General features: G+C 40.1%; 1 protein-coding gene across 1 annotated transcript in view; it reads right to left on the bottom strand.

Moving 5' to 3' along the window:
* AGBL4 (AGBL carboxypeptidase 4) overlaps positions 1-18,096 on the bottom strand; it is a 948,642-nt gene that overhangs the window by 144,247 nt on the left and 786,299 nt on the right. Inside the window, exon 9 of the mRNA XM_059822199.1 lies at positions 12,471-12,582. Coding sequence (XP_059678182.1) covers positions 12,471-12,582 — 112 coding nt within the window. The remainder of the gene's footprint in view (positions 1-12,470; positions 12,583-18,096) is intronic.

Consider the following 18,096-nt stretch of genomic DNA (forward strand, 5'->3'; position numbering starts at 1 on the left):
AGAAAAGAATGCAAGCAAAACCACAAATATAAACAATGCTTCCCCATGTAATAGCATCCCTATTTTTGGCAGTTTCTAGGTCTCCCAACTCCAGGGATAGCATTAATAGCCTTTGGCAGATTACTTCTTGTTTCTCTATTTTTGATAACTTTCATATATTTGACTTTTCTTTTTGTAAACTAATTTATCCCTCCTCAAGTATCTCTTCCAAGCTGAAGGGCCTATGCTATATAAAATTCTGTCATACACAAATAATTTCAAACTTCTTGTCTTCTTTCTTCTGAACCCTTCTCTAGAAAATACTTATTCAGTCGTTTCTGAGGTAAGGTTGTCAGAATCGTACACTTTTCCCAAGATACAGGTAAACATATGAAGTACCATAGTGATGAATCTAACACGGTCTTTGCCTTCTTGAGCACAGCTGATCATTGATAGGTATTTTGAAAGCCGTCTCACGAGCTTCTTTCCCAAGTGGTATTGTATTACTAACTGGCACTGGACTTTTTATTGTCTGCTTCTTTGACTTGACTTCCCTCCCTTTTCATCACAAAGACACACAAGTGTCTTTGCATTTATTGACACTGGACTTCATCTGTCATTTTATCACTCAGCATCATATGATCTTTCTGTGGTGCAGCTTTGACTGCATCAAATAATTGTATACCATCAGAAAAATCCATTTATTCTTTTTTTCTGAATCATTTAAGAATATTCTGAATAATCCCAAGCAATCTGCACATATAACTTTCACCCGATGTGAAAACTCACTTTTAACTTCATTTGTCTTTAATCCCAAGGAAGGATTGGATGACATATTCAATGACAACTTGGATTCTTAATTTCTTTAAAATCATTTGGTTAGAAACTTTGACAAAGCTTTTCAGAAATTCCGAATACGCAACAGGTAGTGCCTTTATCTTCGTGTTTGTCAATACACCCAAAAAAGGCTAACAGATGTACGAGGTACAAATTACTCTTCCAAAATGATACATACCATTAAACCACTGTTATCCATGTTATCTGACTTGTCCCTTACAAAGAGCGGCTCTAATTTGGGAATTCCCTCTAGGCTCCTCACAGTGAACACCAAAGCAAATAATTCATTTAGCTTTTCTGCAAAGACCTTCTTTTCCTTGAGCACTTCTTTTACATCTTGATCATCTATCAACCTTATAGACCTTCGGGCAGGCTTCTTGCCTCTGATGTGTTTGAAAAAGTATTTATTATTAGTTTTTATGCCTTTAGCAAGTTATTCTTCAAAATTGTTTTTGTCCTCTATTATTATGGTTTTGCATTTAACTTGCCAGAGTGTACTGGGCTTTTTTCCTTAGTTCATTTGGGCAAGACTTCAAAGGGTGTCCTTTTAATGCTAATGGCCTTCTTCCGCCTAATAATCCCCTTTACTAACTTCTCATGCGACCTTTTATAAAGTTGCGGAGTTTTTCAAATAGGGATAATATACTTACTCTCTAATGGTAAAGCGGCAAAAATGCATTCTTACAGCGGTGATTTTATATAGTTGCCATGTCACCTGAAAGTGTTATTTTGTTCTGGTTTGCCCTTTTAACTACTATTTCTAGTTTTCTTTCCATTTTTTGTTGGTCCCCTTTCAGAATTGTGTACCAATCTAAGGACTTTTTGGCTTTTGTACTCCACCAGAAATGACAAATTTGAGCATGTTTATATTTATTATTACAGAACGATTCTTTGACAGCTACATCATCAATCAAGACTTAATCCTTGCTCAGGGATAAATAAAAAGTCTAGTCTTCTCTTTTGGGCTCTTTGATTTCTTGCTTCAAGAAGACGTCATTTTTAAAGTGTATAAATGCAGTTTCTACATCACATTTGATCATGACACTTAATCAGTCCCCGTCATTACATTCTTTGAGTCCTCATTGCTTCTTTGGTAAGTCTGAGCATGCTATTATAAAGATGCTCACTGTTACCATCCCATTTTGGCATGAAATTTTAATGCCTAGAGATTGTGAGATTGTTCAGCACTTGTTGATACAATTCCACCCCCCCCCCCCCTTTTTTTTTCTTTTCCCTTTTTTGCTTCTGAGCTTTCTTTTAACTATAATGTCACTCCTCCACTGGCTTGGTTTCCTCTGCTATTCATGAGTAATTTTACACTGCTATTCCAATGCTCACTGATTGAGATGCTATTATGTCAATATCCTCATTTAAAATCAGCATTTCTCTTTACCCATCTTCATTGCATACATTGGGCTAATTCTCCACTGGCTGGGTAAGCCTCTATTACAGCTATCTTGTACCAGTAGAATAGCACGAACAGACATAGTTAGGTCAAACACTTGGCCAGCTGTCTGTAAATCATTTTTGAATACTAAGAGCTCTTTTGTATTAAATAAAAAAGCCCTGGCAGTGACTTTGCCCCGTGTCTTAAAAGGCAAATGCAATCCCAGGCGGAAAATTGAGCTACATGAACAAAGGGCATGTTCCCAATGCTGTCTGAAGTAGGAAAAATAAAATGGATCAGCTCATTCCAGACATTTCCACTTGTGAGAAGCCCCATCCCTAAGAAGCTCTGGCAAGAGCCAGCTGGAATTGACTGCTGCATCGTTCAGGAGCTCGTTCTCCTCAGTGCTCATCAGTTCAAATACAACCATTGACTGAAGCAGACTTGTCAGTGACCTTGACTCTGACCCAGTTTATAGAAGCAATTGGGGGAGGAGCAGAAGCAAAGGGGGAATTTTTCATAAGTGGGTAAAAAAAAAAGAAAATCTCAACCCCTGTGTCTCACTGAAAAACAGAGAAGGGAAGGAGACACATGAAACCAGAATTACTGACGAGGAGCTTAAACATGTCTTCCAGACTCAGGGAAACTCTCAACACAGCACAGAATATGTCAGCCACTTCCTGATTAATGCTACGTAAAATAAATAAATAAAAAAAGCCTCTCTCCCTGATGCAGATACTAAAAGGAATATGATAACATCACAGCTGTAAGAATCACAAAAAGTAGAAGCAGAGAGAAGATGCAAGAAGGCGAGAAAAGAATCCATACTGAACCTCTCTTGTACACTCAGACCAAGAAAAAATGTGTGTACTATATAAAGGGAATATTTTCCTCCGTTGACAAGGGGTAAATTCTTTGAAGAGATGGCTCTGATTCATCAGCAGGGTGCTGGCAGATGCCCCTAGAAAAACAGAGAACATGGCTGTACATCTTCAAAAAACTATTTTAGGAGACACTATTTCCTCAGAGGGATATTTGCGTTGTGTTCAGCCCCCTAGGCATGTCCCAGGAAAATACAACCATGTTTTGATGGTAGAGAGGATACTAAAGCTTTGATGGATAATATTTTGATCCAAGGTAAAAGAGAGGAGTTTGACTAAAGGCCCTAAAGAGCTGTGGAAAGAGACAGAGCTGCTGAGCTAAAACTAAGAAAGCAACAACACAGGTTCCATGTCATAGCAATAAAACACCTGTAAGAAAAGGTAAGGTGTACAGTAGATCACTGCAAAGTCGAGGTCATAACTAACATGTCTGCCCCAAATGAAAAACAGCAGTACAAAGATTTCTCAGAATGGTGACCTACAGAAAAAACCCCAAACTTGTGCCTGATTTAGATGTTCAGAGCAGCAACCTGCAAATGTTACTGCACAGATACCCCAAGTCACAGGGTGCAAATATTAATACATTTGAGAAACTGAAAGAGTTAACTAAATGGGAAGTTATCTACATATATGATAGTGGACCAATGATAATTTGTCTACAGTGTTTCAAGCAGGTGTTTGTGTACAATGGAGAAGAACATCTTAGGCACAAACGAAAACTGACCATCATTGTGTTGAAACAAAGGAGATTTTGGCTTTAGTCTCTGGGATTAAAATGTTTCATTCTTCTTTGGGAGATGAATTTTAGCTGAAACTCTTCCTATTCTAGATACAAACATTACTAAATGGGGATAGCAAAAAAACCCAACCAAAGAAACACAACCTGTGTCAGAGGTTACCACTACAGTGATGTGATTACCACATTAAGCACAAACAGAGAGGAATTTGGTAGCTGTAGACGCATTCCCTGGAGAGTCTAGAGTATTTGACGAAAGTATAGTGGAGCATCAGTCAGAGCTAGATTATGAACATGTCAGTGTGATCAAAACAAAACAAAACCAACCAAAAAGCCTGTCTAATTTAGATGAAAATGTGGCTTGTAATTCCCAGAGGCTTTGCAAAAAGTAAGGCTATTAGCAGAGGGTGACCTGAACAGCACTCGCCTTCCATGACTACCCCTTTAAGGGATAGCTCACAGTTCAAGGTGGGACTTCATGTAACTGTATCAATGATTCCTAAGATCTTACCAGAGAAATTATATATTCACTTTTATATGTACATTTATATATACGAAGATATACGTGTAGGCAGCTTACATGTTGAAAACAAATCAAAGAGAAGGGGCAAAGACCATAGATTAATTGGAGATGCGAAGGGAATCTGTAGAGGTTATCGATTCTATTCAACTGCCTCAAAAGGGAATTAACTCTAACTAAACCTTTCCCAATAAATACCTGTCATAAAACCCTCCAGTGGTAAAGATTCAGCATCTCCTGTAAATAATCTATTCTAGTGCTAAACTAGCTCTGCTGCTAGCAAGTTTCGCATAATACTGTGTGTGTTTAAAGGATCGTGGGAAGGAAGATGCTAAGATCAGAAGCTGCTTTACCTAGCAGAAATATAGAATGTATTAGTAGATCAAGAAAGAATGTTTACTCCAGAACAAAGTGGAAGTGGATTTGTTAAAACTGAGTGAAAGAAACTGAGGAATTCTTCTCAACTGTTACTCCCACTCTCATGAGATCACTTATCAGAAAATACCACAGCTAACAAAATGATCATGCACATCACATTTATTTCTGTCAGCAGATACCCAATGTATTCATATTTAACAATGGGAAGAGTTTAATGGGAATACTTTTAAACGGTCTCTATGAAGTATAATGTTAGCTAGAGCATTAGTAACTCTTATTATGCTAGTCCAACAGTAGGTGGGAAATAAGAGTCTAAATCCTAAGCACCTACTAGCAAAAGCTACAGAATCAGACGCTGATCTGTACATCGCATTGTTAAATTACACCCTAGCACCAGTGAAACAAAGGTTCCCCTTACTACCGTTTTGTTCAACAGAGAACTGACATAAGAATGATATTTGCAATACAAAAAAGTTACACTTCAGTCAGCGGGGACTTGCAAGATAGAAGCGATACAGGGCATTTCTACAATCTCAACAAACTGGCACAAACACAAACGTTACCACAGTAAGCAGCCACAGGATTATCAGTTGAACACATACTGCGTAAGAAGAGGTAATATCTCTTCTAATTTCAGGAGGAGAGAAATGAGAGGCAGCATGTTGGCCATTTTGCCTGCGAAGAACTCAGAACAACATGCACTATGATAGCTGGTTTGATGTCTGAGTGAAAAGCATCAGGTACAAATGACAACCCAGGATATCTGAGGAACTATCTGAACATCACTTCTTAGTAGGTTGTTAAAATTCAATATTGTGTTAACAATGATTATTCATTACTACTGTGGTGTTTAGCTGGGGAAGGAAGTCTAAGAGCTCTGCTAACAGCAAAATGGAGCCAGGTAGCATGCTATGCTACAGATCTCATTACCCTATCTTAATCTGTTATGACTCCATATACCAGATGATGCAGACCTCAGCTGATTTCCTTGGCTCCAAGTGATTTCTGAGCAATACCAAACCCCAGCCCACAGTCTTTCCAAATATTTATTAACATCCAAACTGGCTTCAGCTGGAATGAGAATCAGCTTATAATTTTCCAGTGAAATACATTCCACTTTGCTGCTCCAATTTATAACAGGAGCAGGGGAGATGATGAGGGAAAAGAAGAATTTTTGAACAGAAAACAATTGCTTCCAGTCATTCAAACGTTAGATTCGATAATACTACTTGTGGGCTTATAGTATAAGAAGCCTAAGTGTACAATTTTGATGTGAAACCCTTGCAAAACCTGTTATTATACTTTATTTGTCAACTATCCAGTATCACATTGATGATAATACTAATAATATCATTTCACAAGATGAGTGGAAGTAGAGTCTGTAAGATTGAGTCTGTAAGATTTGCAGGACTGACAAAAATAAAATTTATGTCACGCTCCAGCAAAGTAGATGCATTTTGGAGACCAGCTGCATTTTTCTTAATGTGGAGTTGTCTGGTGAAGAATGTAGCGCTGCCAAAGGCAGAGAGGATGGGAGGTCACTAAAGCAATGCTGCCATTAGGGATAGCTGCAAGCTGTAAAACATCAGTTACACATTTCTAAGTCTTCATTTTGTGACCTAGTTTTCCATGGAACGAGAATTCTTCCCTCAAAGTATGGCACTGCCTTTATAACCAGGGACACTAGGAAGAAAAAAAGATCCTGATTTCAATCACTACAAAAGTTCAGGATAATGAAGAAAGTTGGGGGTTGGATATGCAGCACATGGAGCACTCCCACATCACCACACTTTGGACATGGGTCCTGCACAGTCAAAACTACTGTCCTTGATAGTATGCTCTAGATGCTGCTACCGAAGGCCTAGAAATGAAGTAGTGTGAAAAACAGCATTGACTGTCGCCAGTCTAAACAATGTCTGAAGACAACACTGGTCAGTGAGAGCAGCATGCAAAAGGGCAGCGACTAAGGGCCTACATCAAGCATTAACATCTGAATTGCATCTTTGAAAGAGATGAGTGGTCTAGAGTAGTAAGAACATGTGTAGTCTCCTGACAGGGATGAACAGAGCTCAGTACCAGAATGGAAGAAACAGAAGGTGAAAAGAAAGTCTGTAAGCACAGGGGAGGGCTGAGCCTGTACTCTTCGGCAACGATGATGGGAGAACGTAGAGAAACCACTTAGCGTAGTAATACACTCAACTCTAATGAGTTACAGATTGTCAGGGAGGGAATGTGTTTCCCTTCAACTGGCTACACTAACCTGCTTCACACACCACTCAATATTCAACCTCATCTGCTTTCTAGTATCTGGGTTTATCAGCAGAGAAAGCAACAAGCTGGAACTCAGAGATCAGTTCAGGCCTTTTCCCCAGGCCAAGCTATCTCTACTGTCTTCCTGCAGTAGTGAAGGTGCATGATGTACTGAGGGGAGCCAACCCTAGTGAAGGATATCCATCTGTCTCTAAAGAAGGGTCTAAAGGTAGATGATAACACAGAACCAGAAGAGCGTATGTTCAGTATGTTTGGAAGAAAGTAGATATATTCTCTTTATAGAGAGGAATGTAGTCATCTGCCAAAGAATCCAGAGTTACATTGACTTATCAGACATATGTTAATTCATCTGTAGTCTTATGGCTTGCATACACAAGCCTACCTGGATCAAAAACAAGGACTCCTCAGAGACAGGAAGATTGGAAATGTATGCTTTTGTTCAAGTCTAAGCCTGCACATGGGATCTTAAAAAACCTTCTCAAAAACATAAAAGGTGTCATTCAGCCTTGAATATCCCCCCACATGCCTGCAGTATTTTGTTTACTCATCCTTTCTTATTATTAATTCTGTTGTCAGCAGATACCCACAAAGCCCACAGGCAAAGTGTCTCTTTCTCTCCCTCACGCCAGTCCACAGCAATAGCAGATTGCCATCCTCTATCAGTTAATTCATCAGCTCTTGTGACAGATGTCTGTGTGGTGGATCTAAAGGTTCCAGCGCAGCAGATGACTCAGATTTCAGCACACCAGGGCTTCATTTCAGCTGTATGTTTTGCTTTGAATCAATGAAGACTTTCACCCAGAATAGTATTAAAAGTACGTAAAGGCTGCAACATCAAGCACTCCAAAGTCAGGAATGGAAACAGAAAAGTTGCCTATGCAGAAATAATTTAAGACTTTGGTAAATGTGTGCATGACAAACGAGATGATAATTAATGAGCACACCCCAGGCAGGTGGTTTTTTCTTTTCTTTTCGGTCAGGTCTCCAGCTCACTCAGGGTACAAGGTGAATAGTGTCCAATGTGGGAATCATTTACATGTAGGATTCCAGCTTCAATGGAGGTGGAAAACAGGCAGAACAGAAGAAAGATGAATGCAAGATGACAGTGTTGCAATGAGAGTGCATGGGAGCACTACATCCCATTTCTGCATTTTCATTTAAGAGGGGCAAATCACTTGAAACAGATTTTTCCCAAGCAGTCAGTCACTGCCTATTCCTTGTCTTCTAGGTCCTAAGAACTCCAAATGACAGAAATAGTCTATTCCAATCTTCCTTGGAGAAGAAAGGGGTAGAACCGAGACAATGAACTTATCAAACCTTGGTGAATGACATGAAACAAATCTAATCCCAAGGATCTTAAATTATTTACGTCAAATGAGTAGGTACTTCTGATCATAACTGTCTCTGCCTCTGTTTCCTATGCATACAAGGATAACATATTTGTCTCTCACAGGGGTCCCCCAAAAAATAATTAATGCTGCTGAAATGCTCCCAGGGTATAGCAATGAGCAAAACAAAAAAGCCCACGAGGAGATTAACAATTCTTTCCTCAGAGCAGGATCTGAATATCTCACAGTAAATACAGGACAGGGCTGCACAATGAACACTGAAGCTAAAACAAAATGCCGAATAGCTGCTTATTATGTGAAAGTTTTCCATTTGGAGAACTCAGTGAGGCCAGGATCTAGCTGAGAGACTAACATGAGCCCCTGTGATTAAAGATCATATCACAATGCACATACTCAAGTGGACTGAGCTCACACTGAACACGCTACCTAAGTTCACTCATTAAATCTGTTTTAAAGAGTGCATTTGCTTGTTGGGAAAAGTGCTGGATGGCCACGCGAAACCCATCCAACAATTAAGCAGTTCTACAGCTTTCTCTGTCTCTGAGGCTTCATGTTATCCCAGAGATACGGACTGTTTGATCTCCCTAGACGATCCATATCCTGAGCTTGCCAGTGCTGAGCACTTGATCCCCAGTCCAAAACATTTAAGCACCTGCTTTACCGTAAGCACGCAAGGAACACTGCTGAATTCAATCAGATTGTTCACGTGTTTAAACCTAACTGTGCCTATATGCTTTATTAGATTCCTTACCTAGACATTCATTCTCCAAACAGCTCTCTAAGTGTGTTATCATGTCCAAGAAGAACTTCCTGGGCCCACAGTTCAGCTCATATGAACATCCTTTGATGTATGTACTTCAGAACAGAGTCAGCTGAGTTGGTTTAAACAATACCTTCATTTTCTGAGCTAATTCCGCTAACCTGCTCCAGCATGGACAGGGGAACCATCTACATGTATCATCTGGTGGAGAGGTGGGAAGGCAGTGATGTCTGGCATATGGGCAGGGAAAGGTACTTAAGAACAGCAATATCTTCAGCCAACAACACATGATCTAGAAGAGCAAGTCTGTCACTTCAGTCTCATCTGCAAGACTGACACCACTAGAAACAGCTGAGAATATCCACTCACTTCACATAGGCCAACACAATGATGGAGATTTACCACCACACGTGATTGTTTCAAAATCAGTGACATGGAGATCAAAAGCTTCTCTGATTTCTTGACCCATCCACTTTCCTTCCTAAAGATGATACGGTCATTATGGAATTTGAAACACTTTAAAAATAAAATAGGCACACTTTAAAACCCAGAACAGAGAACCACAGGTGCTTTGGCTTATTTTTATACAGTAGCTACAGCAAACACTTAGTCATGGACCACTCAGTGCTGGAAGCACTGCAGCTATGGCATTGTGTGTGTGTCTCATACCCACTTCACTGATTTCTGTGTCAGTCATCCTCCACCCTCCAGAATGAACTTTTTTCAAAGGGAACAGCTTATCTTCCATACTGCAGCAGCAGAAGAAAAATCCTCCTATACAGCAATATTTAATATGTGGTTTTATGCTCTTATGGCAGCTAATTTTCCTTAAATGATTTAAGGGAATAAATACATCTAAAAGGCCTGCGCTGAGCCATTCTGCAGTAGCAACATGAAGCTGAACTTCCTCTGCTTTAAACAATCCAATCTCTTGTGGGCAGCTCCTCAGGGCAGATCTTGTCTAGAATGGGAGGGATGAAGGTTATTTTTTATTACATTATTTTGCAGGGAACCTTACTTTGCATTTTATTACATTTCATATTCCCCAGTGTGGGGAGACTTCAGGTGAGGAGACGCTGGCAGAACAAATGCATAATGCCTGATCTGCCGCAATTTGACAACAGCCCCCCTGCAACTGGTTCACCTATGCATGCAGCCAACCATCTATCATGTGTTACTCATCTAAAAGTTACACTCTGCACCTGGACAGTACTTAAAGTCTTTAGCAGCCTGAAGCGATTCAAAGCAGGTTTTTATTCTGGCACTCTGTCAGGAGGGGACGGGTGGGTTTTTTAATCTCAAGTACTTAATAAAACCAGTCACTGCTGAAGCAGGATGGCACACATACAGTCCCCATGCCCTCTCTCTGAGGCAGCTGGCACGTTTTCCCCTTTTGTTCCAGCACTTTGGATGTGGTCTGTTCATACAAATATTACTTGGATCAGAAGGACTGAGAATCTGGTATTGCCTGAAAAAACCAATAATCCCTTCTATGGCATTGTATTGCTGAGGGTCTCTCAAACTGTCAGAAAGGCTGGTATTGACTAGGGGATGATAAAACCAGACAAGAAGTTTTTCTGGTGAGTAGCTAATTCACTGAGAAATGAAACTCTGAAGAGCCACCTGAACTTTGCTAGTAGTTTAATCCAAAAAAAGATTCCTAAATAGTATTTTAAAAAAAATTAAATAACCCTGAAAATGAAATGTTGCATTTGTGTTTGAAAGGCTCCTTTTTCTTTCCCTCAGCAGGAAATGGACTGGAACTGGTTCATCCTCAGGTTGATCACTGGGGAGGGGTGGGAAACGGAGAGATGGAGGAAAAAAAAGGTTTCCATTTATTTTGATTTTTTCATTTTAGCCACCACAGCAAATAAATTCATTCTTCACACATCGGGCAGCTTTTCAAAGCTTTCCAGAAATGGGACAAAACTGAAAAGAATTCCTCCCCCCCCCCCAAGAATAGCTTTATTTTACTGACAGTGACTTTTAATATTGCCAGGATTTGTCGCTTTACTAGCTAGAAGCATTCCCCTACACCCAACTTTCTTGTAATGTTTAAGGAGCTCTTTATTCTTGGAAAAAAACCCTTTCTTCTCAGGCAAAGCAGCCTGCATGCTCTCTCCATCATCTAGAAGGAAAATTGTCTTGCTGTTTGGGGTAGGAAACAGAGGAAAGACCAGGCTGGCTTTAAAGCTCCTTTCTTTACTTTCCATCATCATCACTCTAATACAGCAGGACTTAGGAGCCTTGGTTACAGGCACAATGCTAGGTGCTGCACAAACAGAACAGAAAGACAGATTCTGTGCCAAACAATTAGCAGTCTACGAAAATATTTTCCGTGCAGTTGGATTCCACTCCATAGGTAAGAACCTTATCTATTAACCTATCTTCCTTGTACCTAAAACCCCTTCTGTACAGGTATTACTACTAGCTGGAAGATAAAAAGTCCAATTAAGATGTACTGGGAGAACCAGCAGTTAAATTAAAGGAGCTCTTATCCTACACATGATGCAGCCAGGGGTAAGAATCCTCTTTCTTTATTAGCAAGGCAAACCGGGTCCTTTTTCACACTAACAGAAAGAAAAAAAAAAAATAATTAGCAAAACTTCAGGGAATTAAAGATCCAACTGCCATCTCCCTAATGGCAAGTAAAAAGAAAGGACAAATACTAGGAATTCCATACAGAAAAAATAATAATCTATAAAATCTCCTCTTATTTTTTGGTGGTAATTTTTTCCTACCCATCTCCACCTTTGTTCAGCATTTTTTAAGTACGATGTTCAATAATCCTTCTGTGCTTTGATGTCAAACATTCAATAGCTGTCTGCCTCCCTCCTACTCCTCTTCTCCATATTCTCTGCAATCCATCTCCTCTGATTACCTAAGATTCCACCTTCAAGAACACCTCTGCTTCTCTGAATGAGCATGAGTGTGTGCGTCTGTGTTTATACAATATTTGCAAATATTATCCCCCTCCTGCTCTGCACGCGACATAGCAGCCCCTGCCGGAGCTCTGGATTAAACATCAATGCCATTCAGTAATTCAATCTGGGGGGCCTGCTGTTTTGAATCCAGCTCAGGACATCACGAGAGCAGCCCGACTGAATTTAGGCCCTGCTTTCAGAATTATTCTGTATTTATGAGCTGAACTTCGTTTCACTTGCTCTCTCCACTCTGACGCTTCCTGGGACAAAAGACAGAAATGTTCCCTGATCTCATGCGGTGGGGGTGGTATTTGTTTACTTCTCGCTTATTTTGGTTTGCCACTGGATTAAGCCACATCAGAGTTATGGGCATATTGCACAACCCCGCAGCAGGAAAGAGTTGGTACCTCAGAAAGTGGCTGTTCTGGCATCACCTTTCCCCACTCACCGGATTGTTGTACATCTCAATGATGAGCTGTTTCACTCCGTGCAGTGTGGGATGAGCCCAAGGAGATGGATTTGCCCAGTGCCGGTTTAAATCAAACCCCATCAGGGAGCACCTGCACACACAAAAAAGGACACACACAAAGGACTTACATGGGCTGCAGCCTCTTCTGGCTTCAGCTGCACAGTTAGGGCTATATTCTGCAGCTTATGTATTTTAACAAGTTATTCTCATGGAAAAAACAGAAACAAGTTCTCCCCTCAAGACAAGGAAAGCCTGCAGCAATGGCCACTGTTAAAAATAATGTGAAGAGCAGAGTATCAACGGAAACATCTTTGGTTATTCAGCCTTCTTCCCCTCCACAACACATATGCTCACTCTACCCTTTGCCTTTTGCCAGCTTGCCACAGTGGCACTGGAAGAGCCTGCTTGGCCTTCGAGGTTCCCTTCTCTCCAGTGCTCTAGCTGGGGGTCTGTAGCTATAAGGATGGTTCAGAAACTGCATCACCAGAGCTTTACTTTGCCCTCACTCAGGCCTTGACTCAGCAAAGCTGTTACAAGCATTGAAATCAATTGCCATTAAGTACGTGCTTAAGGGATTTAAAGCATGAATGTAACTGTTCCACTAACCCAGGGCCTCAGCCTCTTCCTCTCCTGCAATTGCCTACGCAGAAGTTAGCCAACCAAGACACTAAGTAAAAATGCTTATTGGCTGTCAAATCTTGTGGGCCTTGAAGCATGTATGCCACCTTGGCTTCTCCTTCCTGCCCTGACTCATATCCCTCTCAGTACATTGTCTTGAGTTCGATTCTGCTGCTCCCAGTCCCATGGAGTAATACCCCATTCTTTGTGAAGTCCCATTGAAATTCAATGGGCTGTTGACAGAGTGAACACAGAAGAAATTAAAAAGCTGGAAGTGGCACAAATAGGAGAGGGAAATCATGTCCCTTGCCTACCGCAGAGATCACCTAGACAATCTGTGGCCACTGATACAAGCAGAGAGAGAAGTCCCTTCTGCCCTCTCAAGCTGAGCTTGGGACCAGTGGGCTTTGGGTAGCTCTTGCTCAGGAGTTCTGTGAAAGACCACACAAATAATAAAATCCCAAGCAGAGATGCAAATTCCTCTATATTTAAAACAAACAAACAAATCAACCTCAGTGCTAAGTGTTAAAGCTTCTTGAGAAGAGTCCTGCTCTATTGGTCTATTATGAGAATGTCTGTTCAGCCTTAACCTTTTAAACAGACCTATGCAAACAACAGAGATTTAACTCCAGTAGTGCTATCCTTCAACAAAAATTTTATGAATCCGATGACCAAAAAACATAAGTTTAATTGGCAAAAGGAAAGGAAAGTGCTTCACTTCTCTAACAGCCGAAACAGATGATCGCATACATCAAACCCAAGCAAAAACTAAGACGGAGAAGTGAAATGCTAAGAAAAGTGAGGGGATGAAACCAGAGAATTAAATTCATTTCCAAAAACAATGAACGAATATTTTCCTGTGAACCAAAAAATACAAAGTTAACGGGACATTATTCTGTAAAAATTCTTATGGGAAGCTAAGCAGGCAGGAGCTGCCTTGCTCCTTAGCCTTAGACAACCCAACCATCAGGCTGTCTGGGAGATCAGACACCCAACTGCCAGCTCTGTGACTCCATCACTGCTGACTTGGTGTACAGACAAGCTGGATGGCTTGCTGCAGTGGAGGAAGCCACCTCCTTGGTGGCTTGACCTTGGTGGTTACTTGTCTGCTTGTCTAGAGAACAGGTGGATTTCTTCTCTGGACACACCAACAGCTACAATTCCACAGACAACTCTGAAAGTTGTCTCCATCCCACTACAAAACAAAACACATTACATAAGATTTCCCTCTCTCTTTTTTTTTTGTCTTCACGTAAACTCTCTCCACTCAGTTCTACTAAATCCTATCTTCTTTTAAACTTACAGACATTAATATAAAATCAGAAGTACTTCCAGAGACATAGGTGGAATTACACTGGGATAAAACTGATGTAAGAGCAGAATCACAGACATGCATTTTTCATTTAACAAGCACAGAAACATCATGGGTCTTGCTGCATTTTGGCACAGTTCCCAAGAAAACAGCATGCTGACTTTACAGGCTAACTTTCTTAAGAGATCAGAACCTGAAATCATATCCCCTTATATGGTTAATGTGTCACATTTACATTCTGGTTTAAGAATATTTAAAGCTAATAACACTACATAAAACAAGTATATTTTGATTCTATTATGTTCATCTTCAAAGCACATTGAAGTGGCCAAGCTACAGAGTACCACAAGCAAAGTTTAAATTCAAACATGGATTGTCAATATTAAATTTGGGGTTTGGGACATTTTAGATAACTTTATGTAAGTCATCCCTATAGGGAACAGAAGTAAGCAGTATCTAATTTCTGGAAGATACTAAGGCATTGTGATTTGCAATATTTGAATTTGGCATGAATGTCTGGTTAGTGATGAATCTCATAGTTCATTTCAAGCAACACGAACAGTTGCAAATAGTAGTCTTTACTTGAGAAGGCTTTATAAACAGAAGGAATCAATGCTTCACAAACAAGTTATTCATTTGGGAAGCTCCTCTGAGCTCTATTTAATAGGAACCCAAATTAATTTCCAAATATCATTTAGCTAGTCTTTGATGTGGTATATCACATCTTTATCAGTGTAACAACAATTAATTAAATTTCTGATGTAGTCATTACTATTTCTTTCCAGTATGGGAACAGTGTAAAATTTTCTTTTTTTCCCCTGTTTTTTCTTTCCTTTTTGTCTAAAGACAAATTTGTATCTACCATATTCTCTCTTTATTCATCAGTTGCAAACTTGGGGTCTCTCTAAGGAAACATCAAGTTGTGTTCCTTGGTACTTCAGATTTGATTATTGACTCTATTACATGTAGAACTGTCTCCCAAAGCTCACGTATATCAGGACATGACCAAAACATACGGTAAGAGTCTCCCACATGCCTATTAGAGATCCTGCATTCGTTATATTCTCTTGCTCCCCGATGATGTGATCTCCCTTGCGGCTAATACCTCCAATGCATGAACTTGAACAGGGTAACTTAAAAATTGCATCTTGTACTGCTTTTAATTCCCCCTACCAATCTTAAACCAGCTCATTTCTAGCACACGTTGCTTGCTACTTCCATTGCTTAACTGTTTACCTGCTGCTTCAAGCACTGGGCAGGTAAAGTAGAAACGTAGGTACGCTCTGGAAACAGCAGCTCTACAATGGGAAACAGTTGTGCTCCAATATAATACAGGGCCTTTCCATATTTAAAACCAGCTCTCTTACTCAGGCGGCGAGTGTTGTCATTGGCTTCGGTACGGTTCCTCATGTGACTGTAAGTGTTCTCCAGATTTAGAAAGGGCCTCCAAATCTGTCCAACACAGATTAGGTTTATTTTGTGCAGTAAATAAACGAATGTGTTCAGTACAACAATAACAAGGGGAAAACACCGTAAATTATATCAAAGGACTTTTTAAGGATGATCTTTGAAATGGGATACAGAGGAGAGCAAAACAGGAGACATTACAGACTCCAAGAGGTGCAAGGAAAGACAAAAGCAGCTTCAAAATTAGTAAGGGTTGGAGCATACAAACATTTCCAGAGTAAGGGCACTGGAGAATACCCCATTCCATGAGGTTTAATGGCCATGCCCATGAATGCTTTTATAAATGTGGCAGGTAGTATTGACGCAGAGCCAGATAAGAATGATGTGTTGGCATAGGTTAGAAAAAGGTATAATCAGAAGTAGCTGAGCTTTCTAAAGCAAGAAAAGTACCAAACTGCTACTATTACCTGACTGTGGTCTTCATTTATACCGTGAAAACCTGGGTTGTGTGTCACATAGTCATTGCCACCACAAAAAAAGCCATGTATGTAATTTAAAATATTTAAGTCGTTAACAATTGTTTAAATTTTGGATTATGCTTCTTAGGGTTTGCTAGATATACAGACCACATACTATGTTTCTGCTTTGTGATTGAATGTACATTTAAATCAGGTTCTGTGACTATACTTGTTAAATTAGAATTTGCGTTTCACAAATGTTCTCCAGCCTTCTTCCAAAATTTCTGTTTTCTATAAGTAGATAAATTTATTACAGTGTTTATAAATATACATAAACACAGTGCAAATTTAGTCAAAGCAAATGAGTTTGAAAACCTAAATGGAAACTGAAACATTTTGCAGTATTCATCCCTCCCTTCTTGGGAGACAGCCAGATCTCAAGAGGTTACCAGCTCAACTCAGTAAAACCAAAGATGTTCAGACCAGCATTCAGCTGGCTGGGCAATTATCTGGACAGAACCTCCTTGCATCTGGGGACTGAAGTCATCACTGGTTTTAAGGATTTCTTATGCAGCTGCTTTAATGAAAACATCCTGGTCCCTTTCTAGAAGTGAGGAAGGTTTAGTACCAAGGCCTATGCTGGGGTTTTTTTAGGGCTGCTTCCTATTCTTTCAAGTTGTTCCTCTTCTTTCTGGAATCTCCAAGTTATAGAAACCTTCAGGAACTCTGCCGTCCTTTCACTTCAGTTCTCCCTCCCCTGTTCGTTTTTCCTACTATGTGAGTCTAAGTCTCTCACTAACAGACCCATTTCCACAAGGTGAGATATGGAGAATAATGGAGGAAAGGAGTTAAAGAAATCCTTTTTCATGGCATATGATTTATTACAAAGAGAAGTCTACACTCTTCCCTTCAGCTTTGTAAGGTTGCGTTGGTTCATTGGATCAGTACCAGGTGAATCTCCAGATAATACTGCACACAAAGCCAGGGAGTTCAAATCCACAAATGGCATTACCAACAGGGTTAGGAATTGAAATTGAAAAGGTAGTGGGGGGAGGGGGTGCACTCACTTTTTTTTTCCCCAGGCTTATTGCAATAAGAGTGGAGACAGAGGGTAATTGGTCTCTATTGTTACACTTCTTCGAAGCAAGAGTTACAGCAAGGAACTGCTGTGAGACTGCAGTCTGCAATATCATGCAGGAAGAGTAGGTGTGCAGTATGAGAGAGTGAATACAAGGGGAACACATGGAAGACTTGCTTCTTTTAATAAACACATCATTTTAAACCTGTTATATTCACGACATTTTACAAATCAACTCTACACCTGCCGTTGAAGTCAGTCTCTTCATTAGTGTGCATTTCATCGTTCGGGTGCTTAGGGTTTGCGATTTATGCATTTGCCTATTATTCATTAAAGAGGATTCGTTCAAGCCCACGTGTTCTAAGGCAATTAGGTAGCAAGACATCCTAACACTCCAGCTAGAGAGATTTCCCCCTCCCAACTCTCCCTCCCCCTCCCCAGTTTTCTGCATTTTTAATTTAGAGCTCTGGAAACCTTCACAAAGGCTATTTGACATAACCACTGCAGTGTGCTCCAGGCAGAACACAAGTGGCCATGCAGAGCAGAACAGCATTAGCTTCCAGAGACCACATGGTGGAGTAGATGTTTACAGAATGAGCACTGCATGGTGTACTGACATAATTTTAAATAGTACATGACGGTTAAAGATGTGTTTCTCCATTTTCTGTGTAAACAATGTTAAATAAGAATAAACACAAAGGGATATTTTCTCCTTCTGATGAATACATGCAT

The sequence above is a fragment of the Gavia stellata genome, chromosome 10, assembly GCF_030936135.1.
Source record: "Gavia stellata isolate bGavSte3 chromosome 10, bGavSte3.hap2, whole genome shotgun sequence".
In the NCBI taxonomy this organism is placed as follows: Eukaryota; Metazoa; Chordata; class Aves; order Gaviiformes; family Gaviidae; genus Gavia; species Gavia stellata.